Genomic DNA, 13,962 nt, shown 5'->3' with positions numbered 1-13,962 from the left:
CTCAACTTTATCAGTATTTATTGCCACCTTTCCCAACTTCTTTGTCACGTGTTGCTGGCATCAAATTCTAAAGTTGATGATTATTTGCAAAAAAAAAAAGTTTATCAGTTTGAACATCAAATATGTTGTCTTTTTAGTGTCCTCGTGAGACGTGTAGAACGCCACTCAACACCAAGCCAAACCGGAGTCAATGAAGAGAACGTCGTTGTAAGCTTGACCATTTACTTTTGACAATTCTTCATAGACAAGATGGTGAAAAACTAAAAAGAACAAAGAGACACAAACACACTTATTGTCTCTGTACATATTTGTCAACAATGACATATGAAAATGTAACGGTAATGTCCCAAAATGTCCAGCAGAGGGAGACTCCCGTCTGTCTGAATGACTTGAACACATTGTATCTAGTTCGACAATTATATTGAACATATCGGCACTATTACACTTTTTAACGTGTCTGACATGTTAACTTATTAAAGACAACTTACGGCATTGCTTCTTCGCCGCTTTGTGTAGGATGGCAACAGAAAGAACCACAGAAGACCGCAACATGTATGACTTGCTTTCGAACGAAGTCGACCAACCGGAAGTAATTTAGCGGAAGTGACATCATCTAACTGCTGTTTACCGATTATAGCATATACAATAAATATAAACAACTTTAGCTCCAAATTAAAGCCTTGCAGTCAATAATACAAAATTATTATCAAGTAATTATGTAAAGAATATTAACAATTGACTTTAGGACAACACACTCCCCGTCTGGCCTATGTGAGGCCACTAAGATCACCAAACAACTCTAATCTTTGGGCAGGAGTAAAACAACTTCTGTTACTGGTCTCAGAAATGTTTTTGGGGTTCCTTTGTCTGTAGTCTTCACTTCGACCTTCCTGACCAAATTGTCGATCCTGGGGAACGTGGCGGTGACCATGGCCATAGGCCAGTAGTTACGAGCAGCTTGCTTGTCCTTGAGGAGAACTAGATCTTCTTCTTGAAGATTTCGCTGTGACATATTCCATTTCTGTCTCTGTTGCAAAGAAGGAAGGTACTTCCTTCTCCATCGGCTCCAAAACTGGTTTGCAAATGCTTGCACTTGCTTCCATTGTTTGGTGTAAAGGTCCTTCTCTGTGAATTCTCCAGGTGGAGGTGGAGGAGGACCAAGTACATATTCTCGCTCCTCTGGAAGTTCTGGTCTCTGCACATCCTTTTGCTTCCCTCTCTGCCTTAAAGGTATTTTGCTTCTGTACTTCAGCAGGGGGTCAGAAAGCAAGAACTCTGGCTCTAGAAGGTTCTTTCTGATGTGATCCTGAAGGGTCACTGAGATGATCACCAACTTGCTGCTTACTTTACAATCCTTTGCTTTATCGAATTTACGGCGCAGGCGTTTGTCTTTTGGGCAGACGTTTCTCCGAATATTCCTGCACCACTTCCGTACAATGTAGCCTCGCCAGAAAGCCTGGATTCTGGTGGCACACTGGTTGCGAAAGAGGCGCGCAGCATCGTGGATCACACACGTTTCGTACTGCTCCCTCCTGCACATCGGGCAGCACTTCCTCCCAGAGAACCTCTCGAAGGCCTGCAGACATGCTTTGTGGAAGACGTGGGAGCAGGACAGCAGCACCTGAGGCTGAAGGCAGAAAGTCTCTCTGCATATTGAACAAGGCTGCTCGGACTCCCGCTGCTGGAGTGACCTGGTCTTCACCCGCGTCCACTGGTCCTCACTCGGACTGCCCGCAGGCGGGGCCACCAAGCCCATCCTCTGAGCCAAAGTTGGAGGATGTGGAGCGACACAATTGTTGGATCCATCTCTGTAGGTGTGAATGTCCATGATCTTTAGAAAGAGGAGGTCATCCATTGATGGAGCGGGTTTGTTGTCATGTTCAGTTTGGTTGAAAAATGTTGATCCCAGCATTCTTTCTTGTGATTTGCAGGACTGGTTGAAGGTTTGTTGCTTCTTAACACACATGATGCTGGTGCAGGGTTGAAAGATGGAATGACGTCCATTTTCCCATACGTTTGTATTCATTGAATTAATTGTTGGTTTGTGTGTATTGCCTAAACACACTTCTCCCATCACCACCCAGCCTAAATCCAGACGTTGTGCAAAAGGAGCGTTGTGTGGTCCATTTACTTGCTGTCTGACCTTGTGTGCCCTGATTACATCTCTTCCAAGGAGCAAATGCCCAAATGGGCATCTGGGTCCAATTCAGGGATGTGTTTGGCAATGTGATGGAGATGGGGTTGATGCAAAACTGCAGTTGGTGTTGGGATCTCATTCCGATTATTTGGAATCTCTTGACACTCGAGGAGTGTTGGAAGTGAGATGAGAACTTTACCATCTAGGGACTCAATCTGGAAACCCTCAGCCTCCCTGCCGTGTGCTTCTACAAGGCCAGAACAAGTTCTGAGATGATAGGGGATTGGTTTGCTGTCCACATTGAACATTTTAAACAATTCTGGTCTTGCCAATGATCGATTACTTTGGTCATCCAGAATTACGTAGGCTTTGATGGCCTTGTCCTTGAAGTCTTTATGGTACATTTTAGTAAGGCATATTTTTGAGCATGAGCGCCCCCACTGACCTTGACCGCAAACATCTGTACAGCTTGTGCTAACATCAGGCATGTTATACTGTTCTTCTTCCTCCCCGCCATTCTCTTTCAGAGGTGGAGGAGCCTTGGCCATTTGAGGGGATGGACCAGGATGCATTGCTGCCTCGTGATGAGCGCTTCCACATTCATAACACCTCACAGAAGACTGGCAGTGTTTGGCGAGATGTGAAACTGAGGAACAACATTTAAAACATATCCCTTTTTCCTTCAAAAAGGCCTTTCTATCATCCAGGTATTTGTTTCGGAATGTCCTGCATCTCTTAAGGGGGTGTGGTTTGTTGTGTAGAGGACAACATTCATTGGGGTCACTATTGGTTGTTAAAATGTCTGTTTTGTGCACTGAGATGGGTCTGTTGGGCTTAAAACTTTTTACAATGTGTTTGTCAGGGTTAGCAGTTGTATTGTATTGGTGGGTGAAACTGGGGTCGTTTCGTTTCTTTGCCTCGGAGCACACAAAAACACAGAAGTAGTGGAAGGGAGGGAAGCAACCGTTATTATGTTCTTTGTACAAAAACCCAGAAGACGTCCATTTTTCCTGAAGGCTATAAGGAAGCTTGTCCACAATCGGCCTAATTCCTCGTGACGTATCCAGATAGGACAAGCCGGTGACATAGCCGTCCTCCTTGAAACCTTGAATTTCCATGAGCAAATCTCCCAGTTCACGTAGCTTAGCGTTGTCTTTATTAGAAATTTTGGGGAAATTGTCCAGCCGATCAAATAGTGATTTTTCAATTATTTCAGGAGCAGCATAACAGTCACGCAGTCTCTCCCATGCTTTGTGTAGAGCCAGTTCTGGATGGTTTACATACATTGAGCGGATGCGTCTCACATGTTCTACAGACTCCTTACCAAGCCACTTTGTCATGAGGTCTAGTTCTTGGGTTGTTGTGAGGTGAGCACCGCTGTAGTGAATGACGACTCCCACGCGTGATAATCTTCTGGTTTATCTGCGAAGTAGTACAGTCCTGAGGTGATGAGATCTCGTGTTGCCAAATAGTGGGCCAACGATTCAACTGAAGACGACATGCTGGCTTGTGGAAACTGTCGGGGAACATAGGGCGGAGCATGTATGTTTGAGCCAGGTTGTCTTTTTTCTTCAAAGTTTGTTGTAGCTTTAACTGGCTTATTTAAGTTTGGTGTGGATAAGTGGGATTCTTTATCGCTCTTAAAGTTTATTTTATTAGGACTGGGTTGCATATATGGAGTATTTTCATCCAGATGCCAGGTGTTGATGGTAGATTGTGTTAACGGACACGGTTGCTTATTTATTGCTGGACACAAGGCAGCTGGAGATGCCAACTGCTGTTGAAGGTCGATCTGTGATTGAACGTATTCACTGGTGCGTTCAATTTTTGCCTTTTCAGATTCAGTTTTCCTGTCATCGCCTGTGGATTGTGCTGCCGTAGCCTCCTCCCATACTTGAGCTTCCGCCTCAGCTGCATCTGCTTCTCGTTGTAGTGTAAGCACTTCTAATTCTGTGCTTATTCTCGTTGTTTCTAAATGATTATGAGCGTCTCTGGAGGCCTTTTCCATTTTTAGCTTAGCTTCTCGGCTTGCGTACGACGCTCGCACTTTGGCGGCTTCTGCTTTAGCTCTAACAAGAGCTGCGCTTGCTGTGGATACTGACGTTTTGCTGCTTCCGCTGTGACTTGTCGCCATGTTGATACCGTAGGGCAGCCGGAACGTGCCTTTTTCACTTTAGTGTTCTCGTGAGACGTGTAGAAACGCCACTCAACACCAAGCCAAACCGGAGTCAATGAAGAGAACGTCGTTGTAAGCTTGACCATTTACTTTTGACAATTCTTCATAGACAAGATGGTGAAAAACTAAAAAGAACAAAGAGACACAAACACACTTATTGTCTCTGTACATATTTGTCAACAATGACATATGAAAATGTAACGGTAATGTCCCAAAATGTCCAGCAGAGGGAGACTCCCGTCCGTCTGAATGACTTGAACACATTGTATCTAGTTCGACAATTATATTTAACATATCGGCACTATTACACTTTTTAACGTATCTGACATGTTGTTAACTTATTAAAGACAACTTACGGCATTGCTTCTTCGCCGCTTTGTGTAGGATGGCAACAGAAAGAACCACAGAAGACCGTAACATGTATGACTTGCTTTCGAACGAAGTCGACCAACCGGAAGTAATTTAGCGGAAGTGACATCATCTAACTGCTGTTTACCGATTATAGCATATACAATAAATATAAACAACTTTAGCTCCAAATTAAAGCCTTGCAGTCAATAATACAAAATTATTATCAAGTAATTATGTAAAGAATATTAACAATTGACTTTAGGACAACACAGTCTTTGTAGCATATTCAACTGAATATGGGTTGAAAAGGATTTGCAAATCATTGTATTCCGTTTATATTTACATCTATAACAATTTCCCAACTCATATGGAAACGGGGTTTGTACAAATACGTGTCGGGATGGAGCTGCTGCTGTGCACGCTGCAAACCGCCCATTTCGCTGTGGTTTCTAAACCCCAGAGGTCACCGCAGCTTAAAAAAGACCATGGAATGCCCTTGTTTGGACTAAGCAGCAAAGTTCACTGCTCAATGACAGTACTTACATCAGAGCACAAGAGCAAGAACAAAAGAAAAAACGTACACCTAAATCCTACATTTGCATTTGTTTCATCCGCCAACATTGCAGCCTCCAGGGGCCCTCAGTCTCGCACGTAAATGTTTCACAGCACCTTATAGATGCTGAACTTCCAACTAATGAAAGCCTGGTTTGTAGTTGGTGTAAAGTAGCAATTTTGAACACACACACTCATCCAACAGTGGCACTCTGTCCACTAGCACACACACACCTGAACACCTCTTTTTTCCATATGCACCATTTACAGCCAAAATCCATCTCTTCCTCTCCGCCCTCTTCACCCGTCCCGCCTTCCTTCTTTTTTTTGTATTGCTGCCGTCTTCCCAAAATCTCAGCGGACAGGCGGGATGGAGGTCAGAGCGTGGAGTCTGGGGTGCTTTCTTGTAACTTTGGCGCTGGGATGGACGGAGGCCCAGAGTCAGACCAACTACACCAGGTGAGGTCCACGCAGGTCTTTTCCCACCTGACTTTGCCACCTTTATTGTGCTTATGTGGCAGTCTGGATTTCAAACCCACATCAATGTGTGTGTGCCTGCGTGTGTGTGTGTTCGCTCTGTGGGTTGTGTTAAAGTAAATTGAAGGCTGGCTTGTCTTGTTAAAACAAATAAAGGCTTTTTACCGAACACTCCATGTTCACTTGGCGCTTTTGCAGTGCATTTACTACAACTTTACACTGTTTAATTGCTTATTTAGCTCCAAATTGGAACAACGTTTTAAACACATTTACCACAATGATTTGAGGGCTTGTTTTTGATGAGTTAAAAGTTATTTGTTCCTGGAAATACCAACAGAGGTCAAAAAGTCATGGTCACAATTAGTGTCTCCCCCTGCTGGAGATTGGACAGAAAGCACCAGAGGCTATATTCAAATTAATTCAGGACCATTGAATGATTTAATTGTTTATCAACAAAATGATATTATAAATTGTGAAAATGATAACAAATACAACAATATGTGAATACAATTAACGCAGATACACACACGTACACACACACACATGTTACATTTTTACATTGAATGATTTCATTGTTTATCAAAAAAAAGTGTAAAAAAATTAAAAAATATATGAATACAACGATATATATATATATATATATATATATATATATATATATATATATATATATATATATATATATATATATATATATATATATATATATATATGTATATATATATATATATATATATATATGTATATATATATATATGTATATATATATATATATATATATATATATATATATATATATATATATATACATATATATATATGTATATATATATATATATATATATATATATAATGTAAAAACACGCACACACATATTAGATAATTGTGAGCGAAATAAAGTCCATAGTGAAAATATTTTCAAAATAAAGCAAAAACTACGATTGCACATTTATTATATATATGTCAAAAATGTAACGATAAGATACGAAATGAATCTCATAGGCATCAATACTTTCAAATGCAAGTCTGGATGTGAATTAGCGTCTTTCAGCAAGGTGTTGGTGTAAAGTAGCTGCAGTTGTGCAGCATGACTGTGACACTATTAAAAAAAAAAAAAAGCACAAGGAACAGAGACAGACTTTGCCAACGTGGATTGTAGCTCCAGTGCACTTAACACGTCTGCAGGCGCCGCGCTTATATGTCCTGTATTTGATGTGGCGTGCATGCGTTCAAAAAAAAAAAAAAAAAAACCTCTTAAAAGGAGGAATTTTATGCTCAGCTCACGTTTGCGCTTCCTGTTGGAGATCCCCGGGACTACAATAACTCTGGTTAATGGTATTACGGTACATCAATGAAGGAGATTTATAAAAAAATGAAAATTATTTGGTATGTTATTCTTATCTATGTATGAAAAGTAATTTATGTTCGGCAGGAATTTTCATTTACATATTGTTGGGTCACATTACTGTTATTTTCAAGTTGTTTATCTTATACGGCCCCGCATTTTGGTTCCGACCTGTTGTTTCCGTGTGCCCAAATAGAGAACGGACCGGTGAGGGGATAAGAAAAGAAGAGAAAAGAAAGCGCGAGACGTGAGAAGTGTTGCTGTGTGTGACACATCAAATGTCGTGTCATGCCGTTGTGGTGTTTCGAGCAAGTAAGACAACAAAACTGTAATCCGCCTTTAACCCACAGCCGAAGTTGGTGAGAGACCGAATAATAGGGTTACACTAGCTTCAGCTGCGAGTCCGGTTGCGTTGTTTTTTTGTAATGTTTCCGTAAAGTCGTGAACCCGTTGGAGTAGGGCCGGAAGTTGTTATCTTTGCGCATGCGTGTTGCAAACGCAGGGCATGCATGCGCAAACGAATCGGGCAGCGGCAATACAGTTAGCTTAGCTGCACTGGATGCTCAACAAAGAATCAACATTTTAGGATGGAACTAAAATTAAGATGCACTGAAATATTAAACAACAGAAAATATAACTTTTTTTATTATTTTTTTTTTATCGCCAGCAGATCTTAATTTGGAGCACTAATTTTACACACGCTTAGTCAGGCACGACTCATGATGGGAAAAAAAAGCGAAACACTTATCCATGTTTTGCGCATTTTAGCTGCTTGATATTTCTGATTGATTACAAAACTTTAAGGAGGTCGTCACATAAGTTTAGTTTAGTTTATTATTTCTTCGGTCAATGGTCAACAAAATAAACAAACAGTTTTACATAAATAAACAGATGTACATTCATAAATAAAAAATGTTGCAGACCGAAAGGGTTTAGGCTGAAGTTGAACACTTATTGCACCTAACCCTATAAACAAAGTCAAGTACGAGATGAGCTTCCAAAAAAAATATGAAATTTCCTTTTCACAACATATTATAAATACTAGAGATGTCTGATAAATGCTTTAGAATGTAATATCGGAAATTATCGGTATGTTTTTTTTTAATTATCGGTATCGTTTTTTTTTTTTTTTTTTTTTTTTAAATAAATCAACATAAAAAACACAAGATACACTTACAATTAGTACACTAACCCAAAAAAACTCCCTCCCCCATTTACACTCATTCACACAAAAGGGTTGTTTCTTTCTGTTATTAATATTCTGGTTCCTACATTATATATCAATATATATCAATACAGTCTGCAAGGGATGCAGTCCGTAAGCACACATGATTCTGCGTGCTGCTGGTCCACTAATAGTACTAACCTTTAACAGTTAATTTTACTAATTTTCATTAATTACTAGGTTCTATGTAACTGTTTCTATATTGTTTTACTTTCTTTTTTATTCAAGAAAATGTTTTAAATTAATTTATCTTATTTTATTTTATTTTTTTTTATTTAAAAAGGACCTTATCTTCACCATACCTGGTTGTCCAAATTAGGCATAATAATGTGTTAATTCCACAACTGTGTATATTGGTATTGGTTGATATCGGTATCGGTTGATATCGGTATCAGTAATTAAGGGTTTGGTCAATATCGGAAATCGGCAAAAAGCCATTATCGGACATCCCTAATAAATACACATTGTACACAACATAAATACTGTTCAATTATATACACAGTAAAGGCATGTGAATTATCCTAGTACACATGTTAAACCTTTGCACCAATTATATACTATAGACTTAGACTTAGACTTAGACAAACTTTAATGATCCACAAGGGAAATTGTTCAACACAGTAGCTCAGTTACAATGATGGAAAGTGTAAGGATGGAAAGGACAATGCAGGTATAAATAGACTAAAAAAGCTATAAAAAAAATCCAACATATATACGAATATATACATAATATGTGTACAGAATAATTTATATACAAATATATTATATTATGTCTATAACATATATACAATATACACCAATGACCATGTACAATATTACAGTATATACAGTATAGGTGACAGCAGCAGCATAAAATAGAGAGTAGGTCCAGCAGGAAATAGAAGATAGACATTATAAACATTATAAACAAAGAGAAGTAGCCAGGGGCGCCGAAAAGGGGGGGGGGTAAAGGAGACGGATTCTAGGGGCCCATGATGGAGGGGGGCCCAGAGAGGCCCCTAATGATGATGAAATTATAATACAGAAAAAAAATAATGACACTAAGTTATTAACTAACATATAATCAAACATGTTTTATTTTCCATGTCCTGGTAACAATACCTTTATTTGTTTTGGAAGCATCAACACCTGCAGGGCCCTCCCTTCCCCCCCTCTATTTACGTAAAATGGTTCAGTCCGACTGGATCAGCTGCAGGTAGAGCACCGACGATTTGTCACAGACAGACAGCGCCACAGCGGGCAAAGCGGAGGAGACAGCAGTATGCCTCAAAAATCAGGCAGCCAAAAAAGAAAGGAAAAGAAAATAAGAGAGGAGAAGGAGTTGAAGGGTCGACAATATGTCACCCTGTGGTGGATATACACACACAGGACACTTATTAATTATTACGGTTATAATTCACTGCGTTCTAGCCCATGTTTACTTGCATAGGTGCATAGGTGCTTTTACTTTGAAGGGTTGAGACACACCTCTGTGGTGCTGACGTAATTACCTGTGCGACAGTTTTGTTGTTGTGTTGTTCTCTCTGAAAATAAACGGAGTGTTACTTGGCTCTCCAAAGAGGAATAAATCTCCGTCGTTTCTCTGCCTACACTCCTACATTGGTGACCCCTTTTTACTCTTGGACGTTTCCAGAGTTTACTGAACATGTCTGCTACACTAAAGTTGCCCGACTTTTGGGAAGGGAACGCAATTGCGTGGTTCGCACAGGCGGAGGCTCAATTCGCCATCAAAGACATTACGGCGGACGAAACAAAGTTTTATCATGTGGTGGCGTCCCTTACAAGCTCGACTGCGGGGAGAGTGGTGAGTCTGCTAGAACGTCCTCCTGCACGCAACAAATACGCCGCTCTGAAGGCGCATCTACTGGAGACTTTTGGACTTTCTGAATCCGAACGTGCGCGCCAACTCCTCTCACTTCCCGGTCTCGGCGACAGTAAGCCTTCTGAGCTGATGGATCACATGCTGGCTCTGCTGGGAGACCATCAGCCGTGTTTTCTTTTCAAAGAACTATTCCTGCAGCAGCTTCCAGAACAGGTGCGTTTGGCACTTGCGAATTCATCGATTACGGATTTTCGCCAGTTGGCCAGGGAGGCGGACAAATTTTTCTCAGCTGGGAAGAAATGTTTTGCAGCCACGCCCCCTTCCACGTCTACTGCCACCAGTGATGACCATATGCACCAGCCATACTCCATCTCTGCCACCACTACTGTGCCCCGACGTGCAAAGCAGTCAGGAGGATTGTGTTTCTACCACGCCAAGTTTGGCAACAAAGCCAAGAAATGCCTTCCCCCCTGTACATTCAGTGCGTCGGGAAACGCACCGGCCGCCACCTATTAGCAGCCGTGGGTGACGGCCGTACCAGCGGCTTGCTGTTTATTACTGACTCCCTCTCCGGTCGTCGCTTTCTTTGTGACACAGGTGCCCATATGAGTGCGCTGCCAGCATCAGCCACAGACATTCGCGCAGGGCCGTGTGGCCCCCCCCTTCTGGCCGCAAATGGCAGCACAATCCACACCTTTGGCACACGCACTGTGACAGTGAGTTTTGCTGGTCAGCGTTTTACCTGGGATTTTGTGTCAGCAAAGGTGTCCACTCCCCTGTTGGGTGCTGATTTCTTGTTTGCCAACAAGCTTCTAGTGGATGTGAGGAACCGCCGCCTCGTCCATGCTGAAACATTCGGCTCATTTCCCTGTGAACACAGTGACACTGCCCCGACGAAGCTGTCCAGTGCCCTCTCGCCCGCTGATGACTTTTCTCACCTCCTCAAGGAGTTTTCAGACATCACCGCACCTACCTTCTCCTCCGCCTCCGCCAAACATGGTGTGTTGCACTACATCTCCACCAATGGCCCGCCTGTGCACGCCAAAGCCCGGCGCCTTGACCCACACAAGCTCAGTATCGCAAGAGCTGAGTTCGACGCCATGGAACGCCTTGGCATCGTCCGCCGGTCGAACAGTCCCTGGGCCTCCCCCCTTCACCTGGTGCCAAAGCCCAATGGTGGTTGGCGCCCGTGCGGCGACTACCGACGCCTTAATGCTGTCACTACGCCGGACCGGTACCCTATTCCACACATCCATGACTTTTCTGCCCACCTGGCGGGTGCGTCTATTTTTTCTAAAGTGGACCTCGTCCGGGGCTATCACCAGGTACCAGTTCAGCCTCAGGACATTCCCAAAACAGCGGTGATTACTCCATTCGGGCTTTTTGAGTTTCTACGGATGCCATTCGGACTAAAAAATGCTGCCCAGACCTTTCAGCGATTGATGGACACGGTGCTGCGTGACTTGTCATTCGTTTTTGTCTACCTGGACGATATCCTAGTGGCCAGCACGTCTGAGGCAGAGCACCTATCACACCTGCGTCTTCTCTTCAGTCGTCTCCAGCAGCACGGCTTGATCATCAACCCAGCGAAATGCCAGTTTGGACTGTCTTCCATGGATTTCCTGGGCCACCACATCACTACAGCAGGGGCGATTCCTCTGCCGTCAAAGGTGGAGGCAGTGTTGGGGCTTCCGCAGCCTCACACTGTCAAGGCTCTACAAGAGTTCTGCGGCATGGTCAATTTTTACCACCGTTTTGTGCCTCGGGCTGCCGACCTTATGCGCCCCCTATACAGCGCTCTCAAGGGTAAAAAAACTTCTAAGCATGCCCTTTCTTGGTCCACGGACATGTTGGCAGCTTTCTCTGCTACAAAGGATGCACTCGCGGACGCAACTATGCTGGCTCACCCGGTGCCTGACGCCCCTGTTGCTCTGACCACGGACGCCTCAGACTATGCTGTTGGTGCTGTTCTCCAGCAGTTGGTCAATAGTGTTTGGCAACCTCTCGCTTTTTTCAGCCGCCAACTTAGGTCCAGTGAGCAGAAATATAGCACTTTTGACCGTGAACTCCTCGCCCTGTATTTAGCCATCCGTCATTTCCGTTTCCTGCTGGAAGCCCGTCCGTTCACTGCCTTTGTGGATCACAAGCCTTTGACCTTCGCCATGGCCAAGGTGTCGGAACCATGGTCTGCCAGGCAACAGCGCCACCTAGCTTTTATTTCTGAATTTACCACGGACATTAAACATGTGTCAGGAAAAGGCAATCCCGTGGCTGACTGCCTCTCCCGTGTGGTCATTGGTGCTGTCCACCTTGGAATAGACTATGCCCGAATGGCTGTGGACCAAGTTTCGGACCCCGACATTCAGGCGTACAGAACAGCGGTCACTGGCCTCCAGTTGGCGGACGTCCCGTTCGGCGATGCCGGCACAACGCTGCTCTGCGACGTATCTCTGGACCTGCCCCGTCCTGTGGTGCCGCAGGTCTGGAGACGGCAAGTTTTCGACGCCATACATGGCCTCTCGCACCCAGGCAGCAAGCCGTCACAGCGTCTCGTGGCAGCAAAGTTTGTCTGGCATGGCCTCAAGAAGGACATTCGCGACTGGGTCAGGACCTGTGTGGCATGCCAACGCGCTAAGATCCATCGGCATGTTAAGGCCCCGTTGGAGCAGTTTGCAGTTCCCGAAAGGCGTTTTGACCACGTCAACGTTGACCTGGTGGGACCCCTTCCTCCCTCCAGGGGATTTACTCACCTTCTGACTATGGTGGACCGGACCACCCGTTGGCCGGAGGTTGTCCCACTGTCAGCAACGACATCAGCTGATGTGGCCCGGGCCTTCATTGGTACCTGGGTCGCCCGGTATGGTGCCCCATCTGACCTTTCGTCTGATCGTGGCCCCCAGTTTACTTCCGAGCTCTGGAATACTGTTGCCTGTCAGTTGGGTGTCTCACTCCACCGCACTACAGCATACCACCCTCAAGCAAACGGCATGTGTGAACGTTTTCACAGGGACATGAAGGCCGCCCTTAAGGCTTCTCTCACAGACGACGGCTGGGTCGACAAGCTCCCGTGGGTGATGCTGGGGATTAGAACTGCGCCTAAGGAGGACCTCCTGTCTTCCTCAGCGGAGTTAGTTTATGGCCAGACCCTCAGAGTCCCAGGTGAATTTATACCCCGCACTACAGTCCCCTGGTCTGCTTCTGACCAGCGGCGTAGCCTCATGGACACTGCCCGTACCTTCCTACCAGTCCCGACCTCGCACCACTGCTTGCCCCAGGTGCACATTCCCCCTGACCTGCGAGCAGCGGGGTACGTGTTCATCCGCCACGATGCCCATAGGGGGCCCTTGCAACCACCATACGACGGTCCTTATCGGGTTGTGGAGGCTGGGGATAAGACATTTGTCATTGACATTGGGGGCAGACTGGATCGCGTCTCAGTGGACCGGCTGAAGCCAGCCCACCTGGATTTGGGCCGTTCAGTTGAGGTGGCTCAGGCACCACGTCGCGGTCGACCCCCACACTGCCAACCGACGTCTGCTCGCCGTCAGCAGCCGGCTGTCACCCTCCCGCTTCACCCCCCTCCACCTGCCCAGGAGCTTCGGAATCGCTTTGGGCGGGTCATTCGGGTCCCTGGTCGTTTCACTGGGCCAGTTCTTGTGAATTCTGGGGGGACGTGTGTGGTGGATATACACACACAGGACACTTATTAATTATTACGGTTATAATTCACTGCGTTCTAGCCCATGTTTACTTGCATAGGTGCATAGGTGCTTTTACTTTGAAGGGTTGAGACACACCTCTGTGGTGCTGACGTAATTACCTGTGCGACAGTTTTGTTGTTGTGTTGTTCTCTCTGAAAATAAACGGAGTGTTACTT

The 13,962-nt window shown here is 44.5% G+C and overlaps 2 protein-coding genes across 5 annotated transcripts in view; one reads left to right on the top strand and one right to left on the bottom strand.

Moving 5' to 3' along the window:
• Positions 1–181: 181 nt before the first annotated feature.
• Positions 182–4,759, bottom strand: LOC133662256 (uncharacterized). 3 transcript variants are annotated; one of them, XR_009828083.1, is made up of 3 exons: positions 4,670–4,759; positions 489–4,438; positions 182–260 (listed from the first exon to the last, which is right to left on the bottom strand). XR_009828083.1 is itself a non-coding variant. In XM_062066086.1 (2 exons), exon 2 carries the CDS (start codon positions 2,072–2,074, stop codon positions 800–802), a length of 1,275 nt encoding a protein of 424 aa, XP_061922070.1. In that variant the 5' UTR covers positions 2,075–4,438; positions 4,670–4,759; the 3' UTR covers positions 212–799. The 3 variants fall into 3 exon arrangements, 2 of the variants coding, with proteins under 2 accessions (XP_061922070.1, XP_061922069.1); XM_062066086.1 differs by having other exon boundaries at positions 212–4,438; XM_062066085.1 differs by lacking the exon at positions 182–260 and having other exon boundaries at positions 1,722–4,438.
• Positions 4,760–5,573: 814 nt separating this feature from the next.
• The window catches only part of LOC133662859 (procollagen C-endopeptidase enhancer 2-like), a 30,614-nt gene continuing 22,225 nt past the window's right edge, over positions 5,574–13,962 (top strand). The window contains exon 1 of one of the 2 annotated variants that reach the window (XM_062067033.1): positions 5,574–5,675. In XM_062067033.1, the coding sequence (XP_061923017.1) occupies positions 5,587–5,675 (89 nt within the window). In that variant the 5' untranslated portion in view covers positions 5,574–5,586. Of the gene's footprint in view, positions 5,676–7,219; positions 7,351–13,962 lie in introns of those variants that run through there. The other variant, XM_062067034.1, reaches the window with a different exon arrangement.

This window comes from Entelurus aequoreus, linkage group LG12 (assembly GCF_033978785.1).
Source record: "Entelurus aequoreus isolate RoL-2023_Sb linkage group LG12, RoL_Eaeq_v1.1, whole genome shotgun sequence".
In the NCBI taxonomy this organism is placed as follows: domain Eukaryota; kingdom Metazoa; phylum Chordata; class Actinopteri; order Syngnathiformes; family Syngnathidae; genus Entelurus; species Entelurus aequoreus.
Note: the sequence above shows the minus strand (reverse complement) of the source record. Positions and strands in the feature narration are given on the sequence as shown.